This window comes from Podarcis liolepis (assembly GCF_965112155.1).
Source record: "Podarcis liolepis genome assembly, chromosome: Z".
Classification (NCBI taxonomy): domain Eukaryota; kingdom Metazoa; phylum Chordata; class Lepidosauria; order Squamata; family Lacertidae; genus Podarcis; species Podarcis liolepis.
The window spans coordinates 41,568,671-41,592,264 of record NC_139570.1 but is presented as its reverse complement, the minus strand read 5'-3'; the positions used below and the strand labels follow the sequence as shown (position 1 = coordinate 41,592,264).

Sequence of the window (23,594 nt, the reverse complement as noted above, 5' to 3'; positions counted from 1 at the left end):
TTTTTAAAGGAAAAGTCCTCATAAAAATTCATCTGCATTTGAGTGCAAATTTCTCCTGATGCACACATTTTTGTATGCAATTTTGCTTGAAGTAATATAATGCATTTCATATATTATTTTCACTAACACATGCATTTTATCACACACATTCCCCATAACATACACATTTTTGTACGTATTAGTTGGCTGGAGAACTGCAACACAAGACTCTGAGAAGTGGAAATTGCATGGAATAGCTTTTTTAGTTTTCATATTGCTTTGGAATGTGAGGAATAGGTAGGTCCGCATTAAAATCCTAACCAAACCAATTTTCTTTTCTATTCCCTAATAGTCAATGGTGATATTAGTCGGGATTAGGTTTATTATATCTGTATGTCGCTTCCCACTAAAGGTCCTGAAATAATTTAAAGGTAAAGGTAAAGGGACCCCTGACCATTAGGTCCAGGCGGGGATGACTCTGGGGTTGTGGCGCTCACCTCGCTTTATTGGCCGAGGGAGCCGGCATACAGCTTCCGGATCATGTGGCCAGCATGACTAAGCTGCTTTTGGCAAACCAGAGCAGTGCACAGAAATGTCGTTTACCTTCCCGCCGGAGCGGTACCTATTGATCTACTTGCACTTTGACATGCTTTCAAACTGCTAGGTTGGCAGGAGCAGGGACCGAGCAACGGGAGCTCACCCCATCACAGGGATTCGAACCGCCGACCTTCTGATCGGCAAGTCCTAGGCTCTGTGTCCTGCGTCCCTCCTGAAATGATTTACAAGCAAGTAAAAAACCCAACAGGAAAGCTACAAAAATTAGAATAGAATACTTATTGGTGGCTCCCACATGCATGGTAGGGAGAGAATCTATTTGCCTGGCAGCAAAACAATGACAAGGTTGGTACCAGATGGGCCTCCATGAGGACAGTAATCCATAAATTGGGGGGCTGTTACAGAGAAGGCCTGCTCTCTCATCGGTACTCTCTGGACCTCCTTTGAAGGTGGTATGCCTATTGATGGGGTGGGGGTCTTCCAGACCTGGGATGGGGCACCTGTGGCTGTCAAGAAGTTTGTGAACATTCTGGGCCACTGAATGTGTCAGTGGCAGAACCTTAACACAAGGCAGAAGGGGGGCAAACGCTCTTGGCAAAGAAGGAACAGGAGGGCATGGGAGAGTGAGAACCAAGAAGAAAAGATTGAGGTATGGGTGGCTGAAGACAGGTCTGGATTTGATACACTTATTTCTGAATTAATTGCAGGTGCCCGGTTGGGAGAAGCAGCAGTAGAGAGAAAGGAAATCTGGATTTGGGTGGGTGGATTTTGGGGATTAGGGATTCTGAGGAGAGGCCAAACAGGTTGATTCTCAACTTCTTACATCCATGGTGGAAAACATGTGGGACTCAGTCCTATAGATGCCAATGGGGATCTCAGCGCTGGAGGAACATAGTTTCTGGAACAGACGCCCGTATGTCCGGATCCACAGGTCATCCTCAGTGATTTTCATCTATCCAATAAAGGAAGGAAAGAGAGAAGGAATGAAAAGTCATTGGTGCTCTTTTACAATGGGTGACAAAAACATATTCCTTTGCATTGACAAGCTCCCATCAACCTCCATGCATTGGAATATGGGATGGTGCATTATGCTGAGGTCAGACCATTGGTCCATCTTACTCAGTATTGTCCACACTGACTGGCAGTGGCTTCCCAAAGTTTCAGACAAGAGTCTCCCCCAGTCCTACCTGGAGATGCTGGGGAATGAACCTGGGACCTTCTGCTTGCAAGGCAGATGGCTCTACCACTGAGCCACGACCTTCCCCTACTTCAGATCACTGAGATCAAACAGAATAGGGAGGCCTATCACCTTTAGGCATCAAGCTTTTTCTCACTGGTAGGTAAAGGTTGGCAGAAGATGGGACAGAGCAACAGGATCTCATCCTGTTGCCTGGATTCGAACCACCAACCTTCTGATCAGCAAGCCCAAGAGGCTCAGTGGTTTAGACCACATTGCCACCTGCATCCCTTCTCATTGGGAAGGACCTTCACTAGCAAGACTAGTGAGAAAACGCTGGGGCTGAACCCTGAAGAATGGCAAATTCTATCAACTCATGCTTAAAACATTTATACAGAGCAAGAGACCTCAAAGGTTATCCAGTTTGACCTCTGTACCGATGCAGGAAAACAGATGCTACAGCACCAATCTGCCAATACTGATCTGCACCACTCCCAGAGAACATGACCCAGCACTGTCAGCTCCATCTTCTGTGTGAAAAACCTTTAGATGTGTGAAGACAGCCATAAAGTCCCTCCTTAACTTTCTTTTCTCCGGGTTAAACATACCTGGATATTTTGACCATCCCTTGTAGGATTTGGTTTCCACACCTCATCACCATCCTGGGTACCTTCCCTGGATAATTTGGAGGGTAGATCTTCTTCACTCAGACTGGGCTAGGCAGGGAACCTACAAAGCACTATATTTGCCACTTTGGTACCACGGAAAAGAATGCAGAAACTCAACACTTACAGCACAGAGGTAGCCGGACCCTGGAGTGGTGTCTAGACCGAGAAGCAGCCTTGTGATGGTGATCATATAGTCTTTCACGAATGACTGCAAGGGAAGAACCCATCAACAATTGGGCAGCGGCCTCTACCAGGGCAATAGCATCTAATGGATTTGGTCCCTCAATTTGATTGAACAACTGAGCTTGTGAAAACTCCAATTAAGCTAACAATAGGTAAAACTCATTCCCACAGGAGGCAGTGATGATCACTGATGTGGATGACTTTTAAAAGAGTATTAGACAAATTCATGGAGAACAGGGCTATCAATGGCTACTAGCCACGATGGCTCTGCTCTGCTTCCATGGGTATTGAATGTAACAACATAAGAACATAAGAAGAGCCCTGCTGGATCTGGCCAAAGCTCACCTAGTCCAGCATTCTGTTCTTATAGGGGCCAACCAGATGCCTATGGGAAGACCCCAAGCAAGATGCAAGAATAAGAGCTCCCTCCCTCCAGTGGTTTCCAGCAACTGATATTCAGAAGTATGACTGCCTCTCAGAGTTGGGTGCCTTTGCTGCTTATTTCCAAGAACCCAATCTGGGAGGAGATTGGAAAAACAGGAGAGGAAAAAAAAACTTGATGGGGACAATGTTATTGAGACTTGCAGAAGCCAGAAAAAGTACATCACAAGGAACTGAAGAAATATCAATTCAGAACATTTGGGGGTGGGAAGAAGATGAAAAGAAAAGTTATATTGGACTTCCTGAGTGACAGAAGTAGAACATTGGAGACCCATGAAAGAAACTAGGGAACGCAGCATTGGCAGTTTGGGAGAAACTAGGGAACGCAGCATTGGCAGTTTGGGAGAAAAGCTGATTATCATCAACTACAGTGTCAAATTATTCTGGAATGTATATGCTACATTCCAGTTATGGCGGGTGGGGTGGGGACACGGCTATTGGGTTGTTCTTGTTTTTACTTTGATTATGTATTCAGTATGTATTCAGTGCTTTTATATTGTGATTTTATCCTGTGAACCACCCTGCGGGTATAGGGTAGTATAGAATTTTTAATAATAATAATAATAATAATAATAATAATAATAATAATAATAATAATATAAATAATTTAAATAATTGTAATACATACAATTTGCAGATAGAGACATGGAAGTATACCTCTGTTTTTCCCTTCTATGTTTTTCCTCCTTTTATCTTTTTATCTTAGTTCTGTTTGTTCTCTTTTTCTCTTGTTTTCTCTTTGTATTCTTTATTATTTTGTACAGTATTGGAGACATTTATAAAAGGCTTTTTTGGGTGTGGGTACAGGGCAGCGGGCGGAGAAGTCCTTTGCCTTGGACTGAGGAGGACACAAGCAGGAAGGGGACAGTCGTAGGAGGGGGGGGGTCCCTGCACGAAAGGCAGGGTGGAAAGGGTCTCCCAGGGTGAGAGAAATAGGCTCCCCAGTGGGAGATGGGAGGGTCAACCTCTCTGTATGTGGATAAATGGCAGGATATACAGTGGCACCTCGGGTTACATATGCTTCAGGTTACATGCGCTTCAGGTTACACACTCCACTAACCCAGAAATAGTGCTTCAAGTTAAGAACTTTGCTTCAGGATAAGAACAGAAATCGGGCTCCAGCGGTGCAGCAGCAGCAGGAGGCCCCATTAGCTCAAGTGGTGCTTCAGGTTAAAAACAGTTTCAGGTTAAGAACGGACCTCCAAAACGAATTAAGTACTTAACCTGAGGTACCACTGTATATGATATAAATATGGCAAAGGGCCTTTAGGCATTTCCTCCCTCTCCGTCTCTTTTTTCTTGCATTTTTTTGTTTTTTAATATTCTTGTTCTGTAGACTTCTTATTGATTCTTATTATCAATTTTATTATTTTTTATTATTATTTATTTTTAAGAAGCATTATTGCCTCTAACACCAGTTGCCGGAAACCAGAGGAGGGGAGAGTCTTACTCTTGTGCTTGAGCCCTGCTTCTGGAGTTCCCACAGCCACTGTGAGAATATGGACTGGATAGGCCATTGGCTGGATGTAGCAGGATTGTCTTACGTTCTTAATATACGTTTTCTTTTTAAAAATATATTTTAATACATGTTCTTCTGAAACTGAAATCACCCAAGATGCATTCTGTCCTGTGTGGAAGAGAACAAGGCGATGGAGAAAATGTATCATCTAAATGCAAAGCATTTGTGCCCCCCCCCCCCCCCGTCCAACATGGACACCCTTGAGAACAGTTTCCCCCCTCCTCATACATAGTGTCTACCAATCAATCCATGTACAAAAACTCATACATTAACTAACATTTCTTTAAACTGTGTGACAGCCCTGAGCGACAGCCTTCTGCTATCTGGTGGATTGAAACCTTCCATCAGTCTCAGCCAGTATGACCAACATTAAAAAAATCCTTCCAGTAGCACCTTAGAGACCAACTAAGTTTGTTATTGGTATGAGCTTTTGTGTGCCTGCACACAATTCTTCAGATACACTGAAACAGAAGTCACCAGACCCTTATATATAGTGAGAGGGTGGAGAGGGGTATTACTCAGAAGGGTGGTGGGAATGGGAGATAGGCAGATAGGTGTGGTAAACCTGCTGACAACTGTTAACGACTGCAATTGATCTTACAGGAAAAAGCAAGGGGTGAGATGGCTAAAAATAGCTATATCGTGTATAATGAGATAAGAATCCAATGTCTCTATTCAGACCAGGTCTCTCCACAGTTTTAAGTTTGGTAATAAGCTGCAATTCAGCAACTTCTCTTTCCAGTCTATTTCTGAAAGACAGCTACTTTGAGTATGACCAACAGTGAGGGATGATAGGAGTTGCAGTCCAATAACAATTCAACACAGAGCAGACCCATTGAAGTTAGAAGGTTGGGCTGAGACTTGGGAAACTGGGGTTCTAGTCCCAACTCGGCAAATTTACATTTACATTTAGAGAGGTCCAGACAAGTCCTTTCTTGAATAGGGTTTCTTCCCTTCCTGGAGATTCAGTATGACACAGTTTGCAAAAAAAACAACAACAACCCAATGCTACAGGGGATCAAATGCTACAGCTAGGAGGCGCCTCTTTTGGAATGAATGGTGGCTCCCTTCTTCCCTCCATTGTTACCTGGTAAAGCAGTGTATCCAACATGCTGATGCTGAAAACTCTGCCGGCAGCAAACGGAAGGCGGAACATGAAAGCCAAGTTGGAACCGTTCTCCCGCTCTTTCTGTGGGGAAAGCAAGAATGCAGAGATGAAAATAATAGTATGGTAGCCTTCCTGGATTAGACCAAAGCCAATCTGGCCCAATATCCTGCCTCTAATGGTGGTCACCCCAAAGTTTGCAATAAACAATATTTATTTTTATTTTTTAAACAACAAAGTTTGAAGGTAGAGACCAAGACAGCCCATGGAATACTTAGAAAGTGCATGGCTAGCTGTTGCCGCAATCAGGTGTGCTTCACAGTGTAGCACTTTGTTGCAGGTCCCAATTTCTGTTCGACTTTCCAAGGGTTGAATTCAACACTACTCCTACTCAGAGTAGACTTATTGAAATCAATGGGCAAGACTTATTTAGGCTCTTAATTCAATGGGTCTATTCTGTGTAGGACTAGAATTGGCTACAACCTCAGCGCTCGTGGCCTTTTTTATATACTATATTAAGAGATAGCATGGTAGTGGGCACACACACATCCACAGAACACTGCTGGATTGCCCTGTGAAAAGAAAGGGCACAGTGAGAATTGTGCTTCATCTTGAGCCTTGCAACCCTAAAATGTCAGCATGGAATCTCAGAACAAGGGAGCAGCTGGGATATGACCTGCTTGGTAGGTAGCAATGAAAGTAATGGTGAACACAATGGCATTTTCTTCAACAATCAGGGAGAGGTGAGAGGGCAACAAATCAGCATTCTTTTTAAAATATATATATATATTATTTTTCTCTCCAAAGTGCCTCATACCACCACAAATTAGGAATCTAATAACCAAATATACATATTTTTGTTTGTTTGTTACCTTTTCTAGTTTGGAAAGGGCCAATGAGTAGCTATCCTTTGCTCGGAACTGCATGAACCTCATGTTGGATGGATGTGTCAGCTCTGTAATGATGCTCAGGCTTGGGAAAAGCCTAGAATGAAAGCAAGGGGTGCGGGAGAGTAAGCAAATACATTTCTGTTAGACATTTCAACAAATGTAAGAATAGCCCTGATGGGTCACAGCGTGAGATTCATAATTTAGCATCATGTTCCCCAAAACGGGCCAGCTGGTTGCTTCTGGGAAGCCCACAAACAGGGCACAAAGACAACAGCCCATCAGTAGGGATGAACCAATAAAAACCTAGAACAGCCCAAGAGTGGCCACAGAGTACTATCTAGCCATTGTTATGGAAAACGCTGTTGAGATGGAAAAACGAGGAAGGGGCATAGAATAGAGTGAATACCTAGCTACCCCATTTCATTTTTGTTGCATATAGAGATAGACAGAGATAGAGATGAATTCCTGGATGCCAAGATCCAACTTTGGGGCAAGTAGTCTTTGGTAAGAGAACCCAGCAGAGATTTAAGGTCACAAAATATGCAGCAAAGTAAAGTGTGGAAGTACAAGCTGTTAGACCATGAAAATATGTTCTTCCAAGTAAATTCCAAGATTTCCTTCTCCTCCCAGCATACCAAGAGACCGCATGTTTGGTAAGTTTAAAAATGGATTACTTACAAACTCTCCAAAGGTCAAATTTATGTGCTTTCGCATACATCAGTCAGGAAAGCTGCACAGTAAGCAATACTTAGTTACAAAGTGGTAAATGTTTCTAGATTATTAGTATAAGAACTCAAGAGTGGCTCGTAAGAGCCATGTGGTTGAGCTGGAGCTGGAATTTCTCATGTAGACTGGGGGTGAACAAAGGTTTGATTTCCTATTTTCCCCAAGGTAAAGGAAAGTGACCTCACTAAGCTTATTCTATGGTCTTAACCCCTTCATGTATTAATTGCACTTAAGCATGTTGGTTATATGATGCTGGTTATCCCACAACTTTAATTGCTACTCAGTTGCGAATTGCCAAGGAGGACAAAAGAGTCTTGCCTCCCCCACCCTCAATCAAGTCCAGCTGAGAAACAGCCTTCCCATGGCTTTAAGAGCAGCAGATGCAGCTGGAAAGGGAGAAGAGGAATATGGGGGGAGGGAATTATTTTAAGTTATGTGACCTTATTGCTCAATTTGATCTGTTTATATGGTTTTTATGCATTGTAATTTTGCTGTTGTTTGTAATGATTTTTTTTAATGCTTAAGTGAATTTCTATTTAATTATTGTTGATATTATTGTGTAACTTTATGCCGTCTTAATTACACCACATTGCTTTATGCCAACTTCATGTGCATAGGATTGCTCCCGGTGGTGGGAATAGCTCAGGCTGCATGTCTGAGGACCCATTAAAATATGCTGTAACCTCTGAGCCTTTTCACATTTAACTCTTGCCCTAGTTCTGTCACTGGGTAGCTCAGCTGGTTAGAGTGTGGTGCTGATATTGCCAAGGTTGCAGGTTCGATCCCCATATAGGACAGCTGCATATTTCTGCCATTGCAGGGGGTTGGACTAAATGATCCTCAGGGTCCCTCCCAACTCTACAGTTCTATGATATTTTGTGTGTGCTATTATATTACTTTATTTTGTATAAGCTGCTTATTCTAAGTCATATTTTTATTACGATTTTTTTTGCATTGGATCAGATTGTTATGAGTAATCTTTGCTGTATATTTTGTTGCTTCTTCAGCTTGTATATCAATATATAGATATATAAAAAGGTGGTATACAAATTTAAAGTGAAACGAAATGAAATGAAAATATGAGAACCCCACATTGCAATGTCTTGTGTGTGTGTGTTTGTGGGCAAAACTGTCAATTTTGATTCTTTCTGTTTCTCATTTTTCCTGTCTTAAAATTCGGTTGTCCACATTTCTGCTGCAATTTGCGTTAAAAAAATATCTGGCCAAAGTTTATTCAGCATTTACATGTGAATTTATCCTACTTAACACATTTCTGCATGCAGGTTTGACTAACAAAGGGCATATTTTCAAGGAATTTCCTTTGATATAATGCATTTTGCTATGTTACCTTCACTAATATAGGTGTTCTTGTGCACATTTCCTTGGCTGGTGAGCAGCTGATAGCATTATCACTGAATTTGTCCAGTGTTCTTTTAAAACCATCCAACCTGGAACCAGCTCTCCATTATGGGATGCAAGAGAAATAGTGGGAGTGGGGAACTGAGGGGGAATACAGCTTGCAAGGCTTCTCTATCTGGCCCTTAGAACTGCCCCCAGGCCACACCTGCCATTGGCCATGCTTGGCACTCCAAGTGTGCTTTGCTTGGCTGGAATGTGTCCTTGGACTTTGATCATGCTGCTTGCTTGACTGGATGGAGGACTGAGAGGTGCGTGTAGCAACCAGCCTGCTGTACCAAAAGTAAAATTGGCATTCATTGCTCCACCCCTCTTCTCTCTGGCCCTGCCTGCCACCGCCATGTGGCCCCCAGAAGATATCCAGAAGGAAATGCAGCCCTCCGGCCAAAAAGGGTTCCTCAACCTGGAGAAAGAGGGAAGGATTATCATGGCCAGAGATGCTGAAACTTCAAAGCACTTTGTCTCACCTGAACATGGTTTGGACGTTGACGATGGTCTTGGCATCTGCCATGTAATCCTCTTCGGCGCTCATGGTGCTCTCCTTGTCCACTACCACCAAATTGTCAGCATAAATGATCCCACACTGCAGCAAGCTGTCGAGGCTAAAAGGCATCCCCCCAAACAAGTGACAATTAGGAGGCTGTTAGAAGGCGGGAGGGGGAAGCCAGGTTTGATGCTCGAAATGTCTCAGAAAATTATGCTCTTGGCAATTTGCTGACAATTTTTTGTTATTGTTTTGAGATCACCCCATCCCAAATTGTTGCATTGGGCCAGCATGGGGAACACTGCCTCAGGATAGAAAATTTAGGAATCAACTTAAGGAATGTACAAAGGCAGAACTGTTTTGTATGTTTATGGATCTGAGTATGAATTATCAGAGGGTTGGGGTTTTTTTTTTTTAGCCCAATAAAATAAAACACCTCCAAGTTTCTGTCCCTCATGGTGGTGCCTTGGGGTTGTGCCTTGGGGCACTGAACCAAAAGAGACAGAGACAGGTGCAGGGAAGGAGAGAGAGAGAGAGAGAGAAAGGGGAAAGCTTACTTATCAATTGTGCCTTCCATATAATAGACCATTGGAAAACAGCAGATGGCTTCCAGGAAATGATGGTCAGGCCTGAAAAAGAGACACTCAGTTTCTCTTTTTTCCAATCTTAAGTCCAGTTTTCCACATCAGTCCGTGAATTCTTATTATGAAGAAGTGCCCATGAAAATTCTTCAGCCTTTTAGTGTGAATTTCTCCTAATGGACACATGCCTGCATGCAATTTCCCCTAAAATATACACATTTTGGCAAAGCAGCTTCCCATAATAAAATGCATGTTGGTATTCTATTTTCACTAACACGTGCACATTTATGCACACTTTGCCACAGCATATGCATTTTTGTGCGCATCACTTGGCTGGAGAACTGCACAGCAAAATCCAGAGAAATGCGGATTTTGAAGGATGGCTGCAGTTTGATTCTTGCAATGTTTCAAAAAGTGTGAATTGGATAGGTCCACTTTGAAAGGCAAACTGAATTGAATTCCTTCCCGGCCCCCAACCACCAGCCTTGCTTTCTGGTGCTGTGCTGTCCAAATCTTTCACCCTTCTTGCCACTCTGACCACGATGACACCCCACCTTCAGTCTCTGCATAGGTCTCCTCTCCTTCCCTGGATCCTGTGCCAGCTCCTCATCCTTACTTTCGAAGTTGTACTTCTCCACTCTCACAATACACCTCCGCCTGTGACCTTTGCTGGTCACAGGCGCTGTAGCTCAGTGTTAGAGAGTTGGCATTTGGAAGGTCCCTGGTTCAAGCCCTGACTTGTCCCCAAAGTGGGCTGTGAAAGATGTCTGCCTGAAACTGTTGCTGCCAGTCAGTGTTTGCGCAATCATTTCTTAAGCTGCTCTAATACATCGAGGACCACCTCTCCCCACATGAACAGACCCAGATCCTGGTATCGCCATCTGAGGCATTTCTCTGTGTGCCGCCACCATGGAGAGGACTGGAGGGTGGCAACACAGAACAGGCCTTCCCAGCGGTAGCTCCCCAACTTGTGGAATGCTCTCCACAGGGAAGCTTGCTTGGTGCCACCTTCATTTTCAGATATGAGACATTCCTTTTTACCTGGGTGTTTGGCCCTTAATTTGAAGGTTTTCAATTACCTGTGGCCTCTTTTAGAAGGCAGGATCCATAAGACTGACCTTTATTTGTTTAGGTGTTGTGTATGTGTGTGTGTGTCAGGTTCTATTTGTTGCTTTCATTGTAATTCGTGTTTGTAAATTGTAGTAGTGTTTGTGCACTGTGCTTGTTAGTCACTTTTGTGAGTAAAGCAACTGTTATGTACTGAAGTCCTCACCCTGGGCCAGCAGGGGGATACTGTAGATAGTTTTCACTCAGGTCCACATATGCAAATAAGGGATCAAAAGTGACATTCAGTGATTGGATAGTTACAGAAAGTTGTTACAGTTACGTTGTAGTGGAACTCTATATAAGAATGATGGCTGAACCCTTCAGTTCAGTTCAGTTCTGGCCTATGAATAAACAAGAGCTGTTTGAAGAATCGCTGTGTCGTCTGATATGTTCACCCACAACTTAACAGCAACAGTATCATCACGTACAACACCAGCAGAAGCAGTCTGAGTAGGAAGAATTTCAGAGCAGAGCATACCACTATCTTTCTTAATCACTCTCTGAGCATCAGCTTTAGGTAGAGCCTTTCCCCTAGAAGCCTACTTTTCTATTTACAGGGAGTGTGTGGGGGCGGGGTGGGGGCTCTGATGTAGCCCCAGTATATTTGTATGCTTGTGTGTATATATGAGCTGGAGCGGGGAAGTACTTACTTGTTGTCAAGCAACAGTACGATGGGGTTTAGCTCTTTCCGTGACCGGTAGTAGGCGCGGAGAGGAACAATGAAGTTGTACAAGCCGTTCCCAGCCGTCTCTGCTGACACAATGATCAACTTGTTCTTAAAGCCGTAGGCCTTTGCGTCTTCATAACTGTTGTGCCTGCAGCCCTGGAAAGATGCCGGGAAATGTTTTATTTTACACTTCCTGGCTGGCGCTCAATAAAGGGCCAATGTCACCTATTCTCCCCATAAGAAGTTAAGAAGAGCCCTGCTGGAGCACGTCAGTGACCCAATTAGGCTAGCATCTAGTCTCACAGTAGACAATCAGATGCCCCAGTGGGAAACTTGCAGGTAGGACCCACTCACATGAGGTTGTGGTCCTCCTGTGGTTTCCAGGAACTGGGATTAAGCAGCACTGCTGCCTCTGAGAATGGAGGGAGGGAGAATGTAGCCACCAAGGTTAAAAATCCTTCACAACAAGGTAATAAAAGGAGCTGCAGCAAGCAGGGCAGTTGGTAAACTAGACCACTTTCCCAATAAAATTATCCTCCCTCCCACAGTAACCATTTCCAAGTCTCCTGGATATGAAGGAACCACAAAGGAACAGCCAACTGAGAGGATGAAATGAACAGGAAGATGGATGGAGTAGGAAGAAGAGAAGAGCCCCCACGTGAAGATGGGGGCAGGGAAGCTGCTTAGATGCAAGAGCTGGGGGTGGGGTGAGGAAGGACAGAAACAAAATCTCCAGCTGCTTCACTTTTATCAGCTGCCAATGTACCAGATGTTTCCACTTTATAGAGAAACCCTGCTGGCCATTCAAACAGTTCCTCCAGCACCAGAGACGTTCGCGTGGCTTTTAAGAAAGCCCAGCCCAGGTAGCAGCTTGTGTACATGTCTGCATCTCCAAAGCTCCCATTCCTACAAACCCCTGGATGTTTTGTTTAGCCCAGAGTAGCTAACCTCTTGCTCTCTAGATGCTGCTGAACTACAGCTCCCATCAGCCCTTGGCAGAATGGGCAAAAGTCACAGACGATGGGAGTTGTTAGTTCAGCAATATGCAGAGGGCCAGAGGTGAGGCCACCCTGATCTAGACCTTCTCATGCTGCTGATCACTGAGCAGGCACTGCCTGCATGCCTTGGCCACAGTAGGGACTAGAAACCTTAAGATAAAATAAAATTGGTGATTTTCAGGAAATATTTTCAGTTGCTGGTGTTTCTAAATTAACCTTAAAAGGTAAAGGGTAAAGGGACCCCTGACCATTAGGTCCAGTCGTGACCGACTCTGGGGTTGCGGCGCTCATCTCTCTTCATTGGCCGAGGGAGCTGGCGTACAGCTTCTGGATCACGTGGCCAGCATGACTAAGCCACTTCTGGTGACCAGAGCAGCGCACGGAAACGCCGTTTACCTTGCCACCAGAGTGGTACCTATTTATCTACTTGCACTTTGTGCTTTCGAACTGCTAGGTTGGCAGGAGCAGGGACCGAACAATGGGAGCTCACCCCGTTGCGGGGATTCGAACCGCTGGCCTTCTGATCGGCAAGTCCTAGGCTCTGTGGTTTAACTCACAGTGCCTCCTGTGTCCCCTGTGCCACCCGTGTCCCCTATTAACCTTGGTGCCCCACAAAAGGGTAGAAAAAGAAAGAACCTGTTCAGAAATGCATGCCTTCTAATATGAAGTGGCCCCAACCTGGGACACCATTTTCTGGGGTCACACTCCTTCACAAGTCATGCAACACAAGATCCCCCAGTGCTTTTTTTGGGGCACAGCACCCAAAAAGGAGTGTTTTGGGTTGCCATGTCCAAAAAAATGTGCAACCCTAAATTGTGCAAGATTACAGTGGGCATTTGGGCTGCTGTCCTCTCACAAGAAGGGACAGTTGATAGATATGGAAATGTGACAGGTCCTTACCTTATCCAAGCGCAAGCAACAGAATGGAGCTTTAACGGGCAAAAGGTGGCATAATGTGGGAGAGCTTCCAATGTAGGGAGAGTTGGGAGGGTAGCCTTTCACATACCTGTAGAACAAGGGGGAAGTGGTCAGGATTTGGCCCACCATTTTGTTTGTTGTGGTTTTCCATTTCTACACACAATGCCCCTTGCAATGGGGAATTCCAGGAAATGTAAAATGGTTGCAGCAAGCCCAACAGTATACTCTCCAACATTTCTCCAATGAAAATAGGGACATCCTATTCCATAATAAAATAAATACTAATAATTTTACTATTTATACCCGAACCATCTGACTGGGTTGCCCCAGACACTCTGGGTGGCTTCCAACATATATAAAAGCACAATAAAACATCAAACATTTAAAAACTTATATGTGGCTGCCTTCAGATGGCTTGGGGGGTCAGATAACTCCATACCCTCCAACATTTCTCTGATGAAAATAAGGACATCCTACCACACCTTACAACATTTCTCAGATGAAAATAAGGAAAAGCAGGACATTCCGAGATCAAATCCAGACCAGGATTTCAGAATACTTTGAGTCAATCACAAACAAGTCCACCCCAGGCAGTCTCTATGGTACCCCCCGACCTAAGTTGTCCAGGGCTTTGTAAATTTATACAAGGACCTTGAGCCTGGCTTGGTAGTAGATGGGCAGCTAATAAGGATGCTTTAACAATTGCATCACATGTTGTCAGTCAGATGCCCCCACCAGCATTCTGGCCACTGCATTCTGCAAGAGCTGTGGCTTCGAAACCAGGCCCTAGGGCAGCCCCACAGAGAGTGCATTGCAGTAACCAAGCCTTGAAGTTTCCAAGGCATGGACTACAGTGTTCAAGCAAGGCTATTGTATATAGTAGATGCATTTGATGAACACTTTATCCTAATGTATGCATTACTGGGTGCATTTTATGTCTGGAGCATCACAAAATAAGGAGAAATGCAAACTTCAAGGGAGAGCTGCATTTCAGGTTATGTGTTGGAAGCACAAATTAGGTAGATTCACATCACACTGTGCAATAAATTGAATTTCTTTCCCCATCCTCTATTCCATGGGTAGGCAAACTAAGGCCCGGGGCCCGAATCCGGCCCAATCGCCTTTTAAATCTGGCCCGTGGATGGTCCTGGAATCAACGTGTTTTTACATGAGTAGAATGTACCCTTTCATTTAAAATGAATCTCTGGGTTATTTGTGGGGCATAGGAATTTGTTCATTTCTTTTTCTTCAAAATATAGTCTGCCCCCCCCCCAGAAGGTCTGAGAGACAGTAGACTGGACCCCTGCTGAAAAAATTTGCTGACCCCTGCTATCCTCAACCACCTTCTGCCACCTGCATACACATACCTTCCAAGTGCCCCTATTTTCCAGGGACAGTCCTGGAATCACAGAAGCCATTTTGGTTTCTGATTTGATCCTGGAATAACCCAGTTTGCCTTTTCTGCCCCCCCCCCCCATGTCTGTCTGTTTGTGGTGTGTTTGTTTGTGTGTAGGTGCAAACACGGAGTCCTGTTTATACTGAAAATAAAATTCCTGCACCAAATGAAGGAAATGGCAAAGCAATCCCTACAATTTTGAAGCGAAAGGCCAACAATCCACTTTAAATTGTTTCATTGCAATGGTTCAGCTGTGAGTCATTTCTTAGGAAACATTTGGAGTGTTTATTCCTTAACTGTAAATGGAGTCTTGCTCTGTCTACTCAGAAGTAAGTCCCACTGTATTCAATGGAGCTCACGCCGAGATAACTGGGTAAAGACCCGGCAGCCTTACACCACAACCCAAAGTATTTTTTTACTCAGAACTAAGTCCCACTGAGTTCAATAGGATTTCCTCTCTGGTATGTTCCTCATTATTCTCACAGTTTCCGTTCTTGTTCTTATTCTTATTTCTTGTCTTTTTCCTTGACAGGGACTCAAGGCAAAAAAAAAATTTCATTCTGTTTATCTGTGGAAGGTGTTGTACATGACTCCTTCCCTCAAACATTTTTTTTCTTTACAACACTTCTGTGAGATAGGTTTGGCAGAGAGGTTGTAACTGGCTCATGGTGACTGATGTAGATGTGCAGACGATGTATTTAGGTGTGAGGAGACCAAACTTGGGAGAAGCTTCCTGATGAAGAATAGAACATCCCTATTTCCATCTGAGAAATGTTGGAGGGGCTACAAAGGTCTGTGTGTATGGTAGGGTTGCCATACACCCGGAATTTCCTGGACATATCCAGCCCATGTCAGCAGTGTCGTTTTTGCTGATTTTACTTAGAAATAGCTGGAAAGCGTCCAGTTTTGTTGTTGTTTTTTGCAAAAATCTAATCAGATTTTGGGCAAAACAAAAAGAAGCTCAACAGCTTTTCTGCCCAGATTTTCGCTTTTTGAAATATGGAAACCCTAGTGTTTTTGGTGTTGTTTTTTGAAATGGGGGGAAGAGACATTTAACTCAGCCCCATACTAATTTTGCAAAGCATTTATGGAGTGGAGGAGACTCTTGAGAGTCCCATGGACTGCAAGAAGATCAAACGCATCCATTTTTAAGGAAATCAGCCCTGAGTGCTCACTGGAAGGACAGATCCTGAAGCTGAGGCTCCAATACTTTGGCCACCTCAGGAGAAGAGAACACTCCCTGGAAAAGACCCTGATGTTGGGAAAGATGGAGGGCACAAGGAGAAGGAGACGACAGAGGACGAGATGGTTGGATGGTGTTCTTGAAGCTACCAGCATGAGTTTGATCAAACTGCGGGAGGCAGTGGAGGACAGAAGTGCCTGGCGTGCTCTGGTCCATAGGGTCACGAAGAGTCGGACACGACTAAACGTCTAAACAACAATAGCAATTTAGCTATTACAAATGTGTCCGGAAGATGGCACTGTGGTGCCACTTTAAGAAAACCATGGCAAAGTCCTTCACCTCCTGCTTGCTGTAGTGAGATCTAGGCAGAAAGGAATGGAATAGAAAGCATGCCACCCAGGAACAGAGCTGAAATGGAGCAGAAAACTGTTAATGGGAGGCTAATTTATGCAAATGGCCCATTAAGTGCAGGAAATAACAATAAATTTGCACGGCAGTGCTTCCACAGAACAGCAAGTTGGCATCTTGCTGGGTCTTTTAATACCCAGAACACCATCCTGGAGGCACTTTCCACTCTGCTGCACTCTAAAAGCCACCCCACTCGTTGTGTGCGTGTGTCTTGGAAGCAGCATGGCTCTAATCTTGGCATTTCAGCAGAGGGATGCAGCAAACGTCCACCAGGACTTGAGAACACCCTGGTCCCAGGTTAAGAACTGTAAGGCAGGGCTGGACTGAATGATTAAAACATATAGTATACTGGCAAGCCTCTGCAATTCTCCGGCCTTCGTCATAGCATCCTGGCATGTTCCTTATGGAGGAATGAAGTGAAGCTGTTGTGCCCCCTGGCGGGTCATGCGCTTCAATGCATTTTAATGCTGCCCAGCTAGCTAGAATGGTCCTTTGTTGGGGGCAAGGGGAAGATAAGAGGAAGACAAAGGGTGACATAAGCTAATGATCTAGAATTTCCCAGAATTAAAATTCCCATGCATACACAAAACTAATGTATCAGAAAGAAAGTTAGGCTAAATGCCACCTTCCTGACATGCTAATTGCCCAAGTGTGGGGAGCTATTTAATAAAAAATGGGAGGGGGGGCATACAAACCGTCCAGCCGTCTAATGTTAGATTAGCTTCAACCAGAGCCAGGGCCTTCTCAACACTGGCTCCGGCCTGGTGGAACGCTCTGTCTCATGAGACCAGGGCCCTGCGGGATCTGATTTCTTTCTGCCTGTAAGACAGAGTTGTTCCACCTAGCCTTTGGCTTAGAATCAGTTTGATTCCCTCCCCCTCTTTCTCTTTCTCTTTCTTCTCCTGTGAAGAGGCTGCATCCTAATGTTTTAATGTTGTATTCTAATCTTTTTAAAATTGTATTTTAATCATCTTGTTTTTATTATTGGTTGTTAGCCACCCTGAGCCCGGTCTTGGCTGGAGAGGGCGGGGTATAAATAAAGTATTATTATTATTATTATTATTATTATTATTATTATTATTATTATTATTAATGTGGTGCAATCCAAGAGCCAGATTTACTACTCTGCCACTTGCAACCAACCCTACGAAATATATTTCATTTGTTTGTTGTTAAATGTCTATACTGGATCAGAGGATCACAGGGCAGTTAATAATATAACAACACAGAAATCCATGTCATAGCAACAAACAAGAACAATACTCCCTCACACACACACACAGTTTAAAAGGCCATAGATATGAACTAACAGCTCACTGACTCGATAACAGTGAGTCCTTCATCATCCGACTGAGTCATCTCGTCCTCGGACTGGTCACTCAGCATGTCACACGGCAAGAGGGAGGAACTGTCCGCCACCTCTAGGACAGGGGCAATACTGGGCCTCCTTTTCCCAGAGCCATTTTCCGCTGGCAAGGTGAGCTTGCTGTTGTTGATGGGGCGGCACTCTGTGTTCTGCAGATCCATGGCCACCGTGCCTGTGGGGACAGAGGGAAGAGGCAGGATCAGGCACTAAAGGCAGCTACTACAGGGAAACCAATGCCCATATTACACTTAAAAACACACACACACCTGTTTTTAATTTTTGCTCTACATTGCAAGCTGCCTACAGCAAGGGTGAGAAACAGCAGGCCGGACTGTGGCCTGACTGTGGACCTCCAGGTTACTCAGGCCATGCTCCGCATTGGCCTCGCTTCATACCCAGAGCATTTCTGCCTGGCTGGAATATGCAATTGAACTCTGAACATGCCTCTTGCTTGTCTGGATGTGGGGTAGTGTGGGTGTGGGTGTGTAGAGAAATGGGCCCTACTTTATGAAAGGTCAAAATTGTGTTTGTCGCTCTGCTGACAGGAGCAAGCCAGCAGTAAATCACACTGTACACATTGGAGTTAACTCTTTATTAGCAAGAACAGGACTTGGTGGAGTGTCAGGCCTAATGAGCACAGGAACTAATCCCTGGTAGGTCTTGCCCCCATCGATCAGGTGCCAAGACTAGAGATCCCTGCCTTCTCACAGCTGTCTATGTATCCTCCTCTTCAGAGTCTATCTTTGCTCCTCTCACTACATGCCTCTTCTGGTTCTGGGAGGTTGGGAGGCGGGAGGAGCTTGTCAGAGCAGGAGGGGAAGACACCCATGACTCTTCACCAGCCAAACTCATCTCTGCCTCTCCAGATTCCACCTCTGCATCTGCTTCAGTACTGCTCTCTGCCACTGACTCTCCCAGCTCACTATGCCCTGTTACCCTTTAAGCTTGTGATGCCTCCTCTCCCCACTCTTCTCTTTCTTTCTTCTCATTGTTGTCCTACTACCACTCGGTAGGCTCTGAGCCTTCTTCCCTTGCCGATTCCCTAGCTGGTGCCCCCCCCATTCCTCTGCATTCCAACCAGTCCATGAACATCTGCCCATTTTAGCCTCTGGCTCCACCCACCACTGGCATGCTGGAAGGTTCCCCTGAAGGGAATGAGGCCCTCAAACCATAAACAGGTTTCCCACCCCCAGCCTTTACTAGGTACTTTACTGAGGTACCACTGTATGTTTATTTATTTATTTATTTATTTATTTATTTATGCCTCACATTTTCTTCAAAGGTGGTGTAAATATTTTCTCCACTCCCTATTTTATCCTCGCTACAACCCTGTGAGGTAGGTTAGGCTGGGAGACTGCGATTATCTCAAGGTCACCCGGGAAGCTTCATCATGGCTGAGTGGAGATTTGAACCAAGGTCTTCCAGGTCCTAGCCCAACATTCTTACCACTGCGACACCACATTGAGCAGGATGGGTCTAAGAAACTCATTCTTTATATATTCGGCAGCACTAACATCTCCAGCAGGTGTGCGCCTGTGTGCCATTTATGCAGATCTGTTTCAGGTAAAATGCAGACTGCTCTTTATTCTGCAAAGCGACGGTAGGTGGCCCTAATTATCTGGATTGCAGTTTGACAGAAAGCAGCATGAAAAGCCCCATCGCGCCTGGACTTCTGGGTAACATCTTTGCTGAGACGGGTGAATCAGGGCTCCATGAGAAGGCCAGCAACAGATTCTAATTGGTGAACCCGAGGAGAGAAAAGGCAGATGATGAGAAGAACGATCTTTGACTCTGTTTGGAGGAGGAGAGCAGGAAGAGAGGGAGGGAGAGCCTTATAATGAGCTAACAGAGTAGGCGGCAGAGAGGCAAGATTGTATAAGGGAGGAATGATTCAGGAAAGGCATAAATAGCGCTCCTGTATTTTGCCTGTGGCGCTCTCTCTGCCTTGCGACAAGACAAAGATGCAGGGCGCATATTCAAAGGGCCCTTTCAGCTGGAGGGAAAATGCATAGCCACTGAGGATGAGGCTGTGTATTAGGGGCTGCAGTGGTGGCTTGTAATCATTGATGCCATGCAGGGACGCTGAAGGTAGGGGGAGCCAGAGCCAGTATTGAGCAGTTTGGCACCATCAGGGATGCTGTAGCATCAGATTTCCTGAGTTGGCAGATGGGTCAGACTGAATGACACCTTTCAGGTCCCTTCCAGAGACTCCATCTCTTAAAAGCAGCGCCATGGCATCTATGGTGCCTGGTGGAGCCCAGCAGGGACAGAACCAGAGCCAGTGGCAGGCAGAGCCAACTAATTCAAGCTTGCTCCCGTACTTCTTCCTGTTGAGTTCTACAATAGGGTTACCAGATGTCCCCGGTTCCCAGGGACAGTCCCTGGATTCACCAATCTGTCCCCAGACAAAATGTGCCCCCGGAACGTCCCCAGATTTTAATTAAGAAGAAGAAGAGTTTGGATTTGATATCCTGCTTTATCACTTCCCTAAGGAGTCTCAAAGCGGCTAACATTCTCCTTTCCCTTCCTCCTCCACAACAAACACTCTGTGAGGTGAGTGGGGCTGAGAGACTTCAAAGAAGTGTGACTAGACCAAGGTTACCCAGCAGCTGCATGTGGAGGAGCGGGGAAGTGAACCTGGTTCACCAGATTACAAGACTACCGCTCTTAACCACTACACCACACCGGTGTCCCCGGATTTATGCCTGGGGACTTCCGGTGAGGCAACATGGCAGACACCATGGAAGCGAGCAGCACGGAGTTCCCAGCCACGTCAAAGTTCCAGCCAGCCAGTCCACTGGCTGGGGGGCGGGTATTTAAACCAAGGTGCGAGCCAGAGAGCTTCTTTCTGGCTCACTTCCTTGATCAACGCTCGTCCCGAACTCGCGCAAAGCTGCCTGCAGCAGAAGAGCCCGCTTCTGCTGCGGACTCTGTGCGCCTGAATTTAGGGGGTGGTGAGTGAGGCACTGAGGTTGTGAAGAAAAGGAGGAGAAGCATAGAAAAGAGCTGTGCCACGTTGTGAGACAGAGACAGAGACAGAGACAGAGACAGAGACAGAGAGAGAGAGAGAGAGAGAGAGAGAGAGAGAGAGAGAGACGGAGTGTGGTGGCAGTTTCTCACGGGAACAAAGAGGCGCGAAAGCGAAGGCTGAGGGGGAAATGGGGGGGGGAGGAAGGGAGGCAGGCGAACAGGCTCCTTTGCTTTCTCTCCCTCCTCTCCCTCCAATGGCCTCTGAGGAGATGGTGAGTTTAATGGGGGGCAAGGAAGGCACTGTGGCGCCCCTTGTCCCTGGCAGTGCCAGGAGTGGGGCGCGGGTTGAAACGTTCTCAGGAGATGGGGCCTCCTTCGCTCCCTCCACGCCTTCTCTGGCACCAGCAGCCTCTCTTGTGAGGAGGGCTGTGTGCGAGTCCTCTGTCCACCTCTGGTAACGAGACACCACCACACCAGTTAAATCTCCATAGAGACTGAACTCACCCTCCTGCTGTCTCCCAGTTATGGGAAGCCGGTGCCTTGCGTGTGTGTTTTAATGCGTGTTTTCCCAAGACCAGCTTGCACCTTTACTCGATCTCCCCCATTCCCCGCAATCAACCTCTTTTTGGGGGGCTTTTGTGTGTTTGTAGATGGGCTTCTCCACCTGCCTTGTGTCAAGGTGCATGCCCGACAACTCTGGAGTTCCCTCCTCTAAAAAAAGGTCAAGAACTCTGGGCAACCCTTTCCTAAAATAAAGCATGAAATAATAATAAATAGTGTCCCCGGATTCATTGAAAAAAATCTGGTAACCATCTTCTACAAGAGCAACACAGAAACTAAGGAAGGGAAGGAAGCAGACAAGCTGTGCCACTCCCTGGACTGGTTATAGGTAAGCAAGCAGGCAGGGGCTGGGGCTGGTTGAGAATGATGGGGAAACATCCTCCCTGTATGTTTAAACATCACACTGAGGTCCAGCACCAAGGGCCTTCTGGCGATTTCCTCACTGTGAGAAGCGAAGTTACAGGGAATCAGGCAGAGGGCCTTCTTGGTAGTGGCGCCCGCCCTGTGGAACGCCCTCCCACCAGATGCCAAAGAGATAAACAATTATCGGACTTTTAGAAGACTTCTGCAGGAAGCTCTGTTTAGGGAAGTTTTTAATTGTTGAAGTTTTATTCTGTTTTTAGTGTTCTGTTGGAAGCTGCCCAGAGTGGCTGGGGAAACCCAGGCAGATGGGCAGGGTATAAATAATATATATATATTACTACTACTACTATCTGTATCTATATCCAGTGGCAGGTGGTGCCTTTTGAGGTTGGTTGGACAGAAGGCTGAGACACCAACAGTAAGCGGCACCAGAATCCAACTCATTCTAGTTCTTTCTTCATCTTCCTCCTGAGATCTACAAGTGCAGCACTCAAGACTCAAAGAGGAGGAAGCTGACAAGCAGGGCCACCTCCTGGACCAGGTGCAAGTAAGAAGGCAGGCAGGCAGGGGCTGCCTGAGTTTGATATTTGTCTTAATGAACCCAACTCCACCTAATGGCTGTATGCTAATTCCAGAATCAGAAGCTCCACACCTCTGGGTACCAGTTGCTGGGGTGAGAGCACTGTTGCACTCATGCCCTGCTTGTGTGCTTCGTATTAGGGTATCTGGTTGGCCACTGTGAGAACAGGATGATAAACTAGGTGGGCCTTTGGCCCTTCTTATGTTATGGTGAATCTGCTGCCCTCCTCACTCTTGAAAACTTTAATGTCAGTTCACAACATAGCCTTTGAATATTTGCTGGATAATCTGCAAACATTTTATATCTCCATCTGATAGTCAATGGCCATTTGTCTTCAGTATTTGATCTTAGGCAGATGAAACTGGATAGCAATGGTGTGCAGTATTTGAATAAGAAAAAAACCTGCGAAAATCAGGGCACCAGTGATTTGTGTGTGGCCTCTTTTTATATGCCAAATAATGAAGCAAATTGGGGTGATTCAGGGCTTTCCCTGCCCCAAATGTTGAAGCACAATGCCAATAACCCCCATCCCCAAGATGGATCAGAGCACCCCACAAAGACTTGTGTCTATTCTGCACCATATAGTTCTGTACTTTCTGTACAATTCCCCCCCCTCTTTTTTTTGTCTATGGGGCTTTGCTGCCTGTGACACAATGAAGAAACCCGAATTGTTCTTTGTTAAAGCAACATTGTTTTAAGCTGTTTTTAATATTGTGCTTTACCATTCTTACCTGCCCTGGAACCTTAGGGTGGAGGGTAATAAATTATAATAAAAGTAACAACAACAACAACAACAACAACAACAACAACAGAAAAATAAGGCAAGCCTCAAAATGGTACGGGAAAGTAGAAATTGATAAAATCAGAAAATGCTCTTATAATATGCCCTTACAGAACTCTGCATGATTCTAGATTCAGTTAGGTAGCCGTGTTGGTCTGACGCAGTCGAAATAAATTAAAAAATTAAAAAATTGTCCAGTAGCACCTTAGAGACCAGCTAAGTTTGTTCTGGGTATAAGAGGTTGTGTAGTTATCTGAAGAAGTGTGCATGCACACGAAAGCTTATACCCAGAACAAACTTAGTTGGTCTCTAAGGTGCTACTGGACAATTTTAGAACTCTGCATGGTGGAAGATGGGGATAAAACTAGACTTATCTGGTGCCCCCAACCGTTGGGCTCTCTGCCTTCTGCCCTGCCAGCCCCAGTGGGCACCAGACAGCACTGCTTTTATACTTTATGGTAACCACCGACTGATACAGTTATGCAACTAGGGCTTTTCTTTCCCTTCATCAACTGCCAGCTGAGTGCAGCCTCATTTTCGGAGAGATTAATCATTCTGACACTTATTTTTTT

The 23,594-nt window shown here is 45.3% G+C and overlaps 1 protein-coding gene across 14 annotated transcripts in view; it reads right to left on the bottom strand.

The window, feature by feature from the left end:
• Positions 1-23,594, bottom strand: part of KCNT1 (potassium sodium-activated channel subfamily T member 1) — a 200,063-nt gene that overhangs the window by 12,488 nt on the left and 163,981 nt on the right. For 13 of the 14 annotated variants that reach the window (XM_083485752.1, XM_083485755.1, XM_083485744.1 and 10 more), the window contains 9 exons: positions 17,723-17,939; positions 13,397-13,502; positions 11,482-11,654; positions 9,701-9,772; positions 9,127-9,261; positions 6,500-6,611; positions 5,610-5,711; positions 2,504-2,587; positions 1,358-1,486 (listed from right to left, as the gene is read on the bottom strand). In XM_083485752.1, the coding sequence (XP_083341878.1) occupies positions 1,358-1,486; positions 2,504-2,587; positions 5,610-5,711; positions 6,500-6,611; positions 9,127-9,261; positions 9,701-9,772; positions 11,482-11,654; positions 13,397-13,502; positions 17,723-17,939 (1,130 nt within the window). The remainder of the gene's footprint in view (positions 1-1,357; positions 1,487-2,503; positions 2,588-5,609; positions 5,712-6,499; positions 6,612-9,126; positions 9,262-9,700; positions 9,773-11,481; positions 11,655-13,396; positions 13,503-17,722; positions 17,940-23,594) is intronic. The other variant, XM_083485754.1, reaches the window with a different exon arrangement.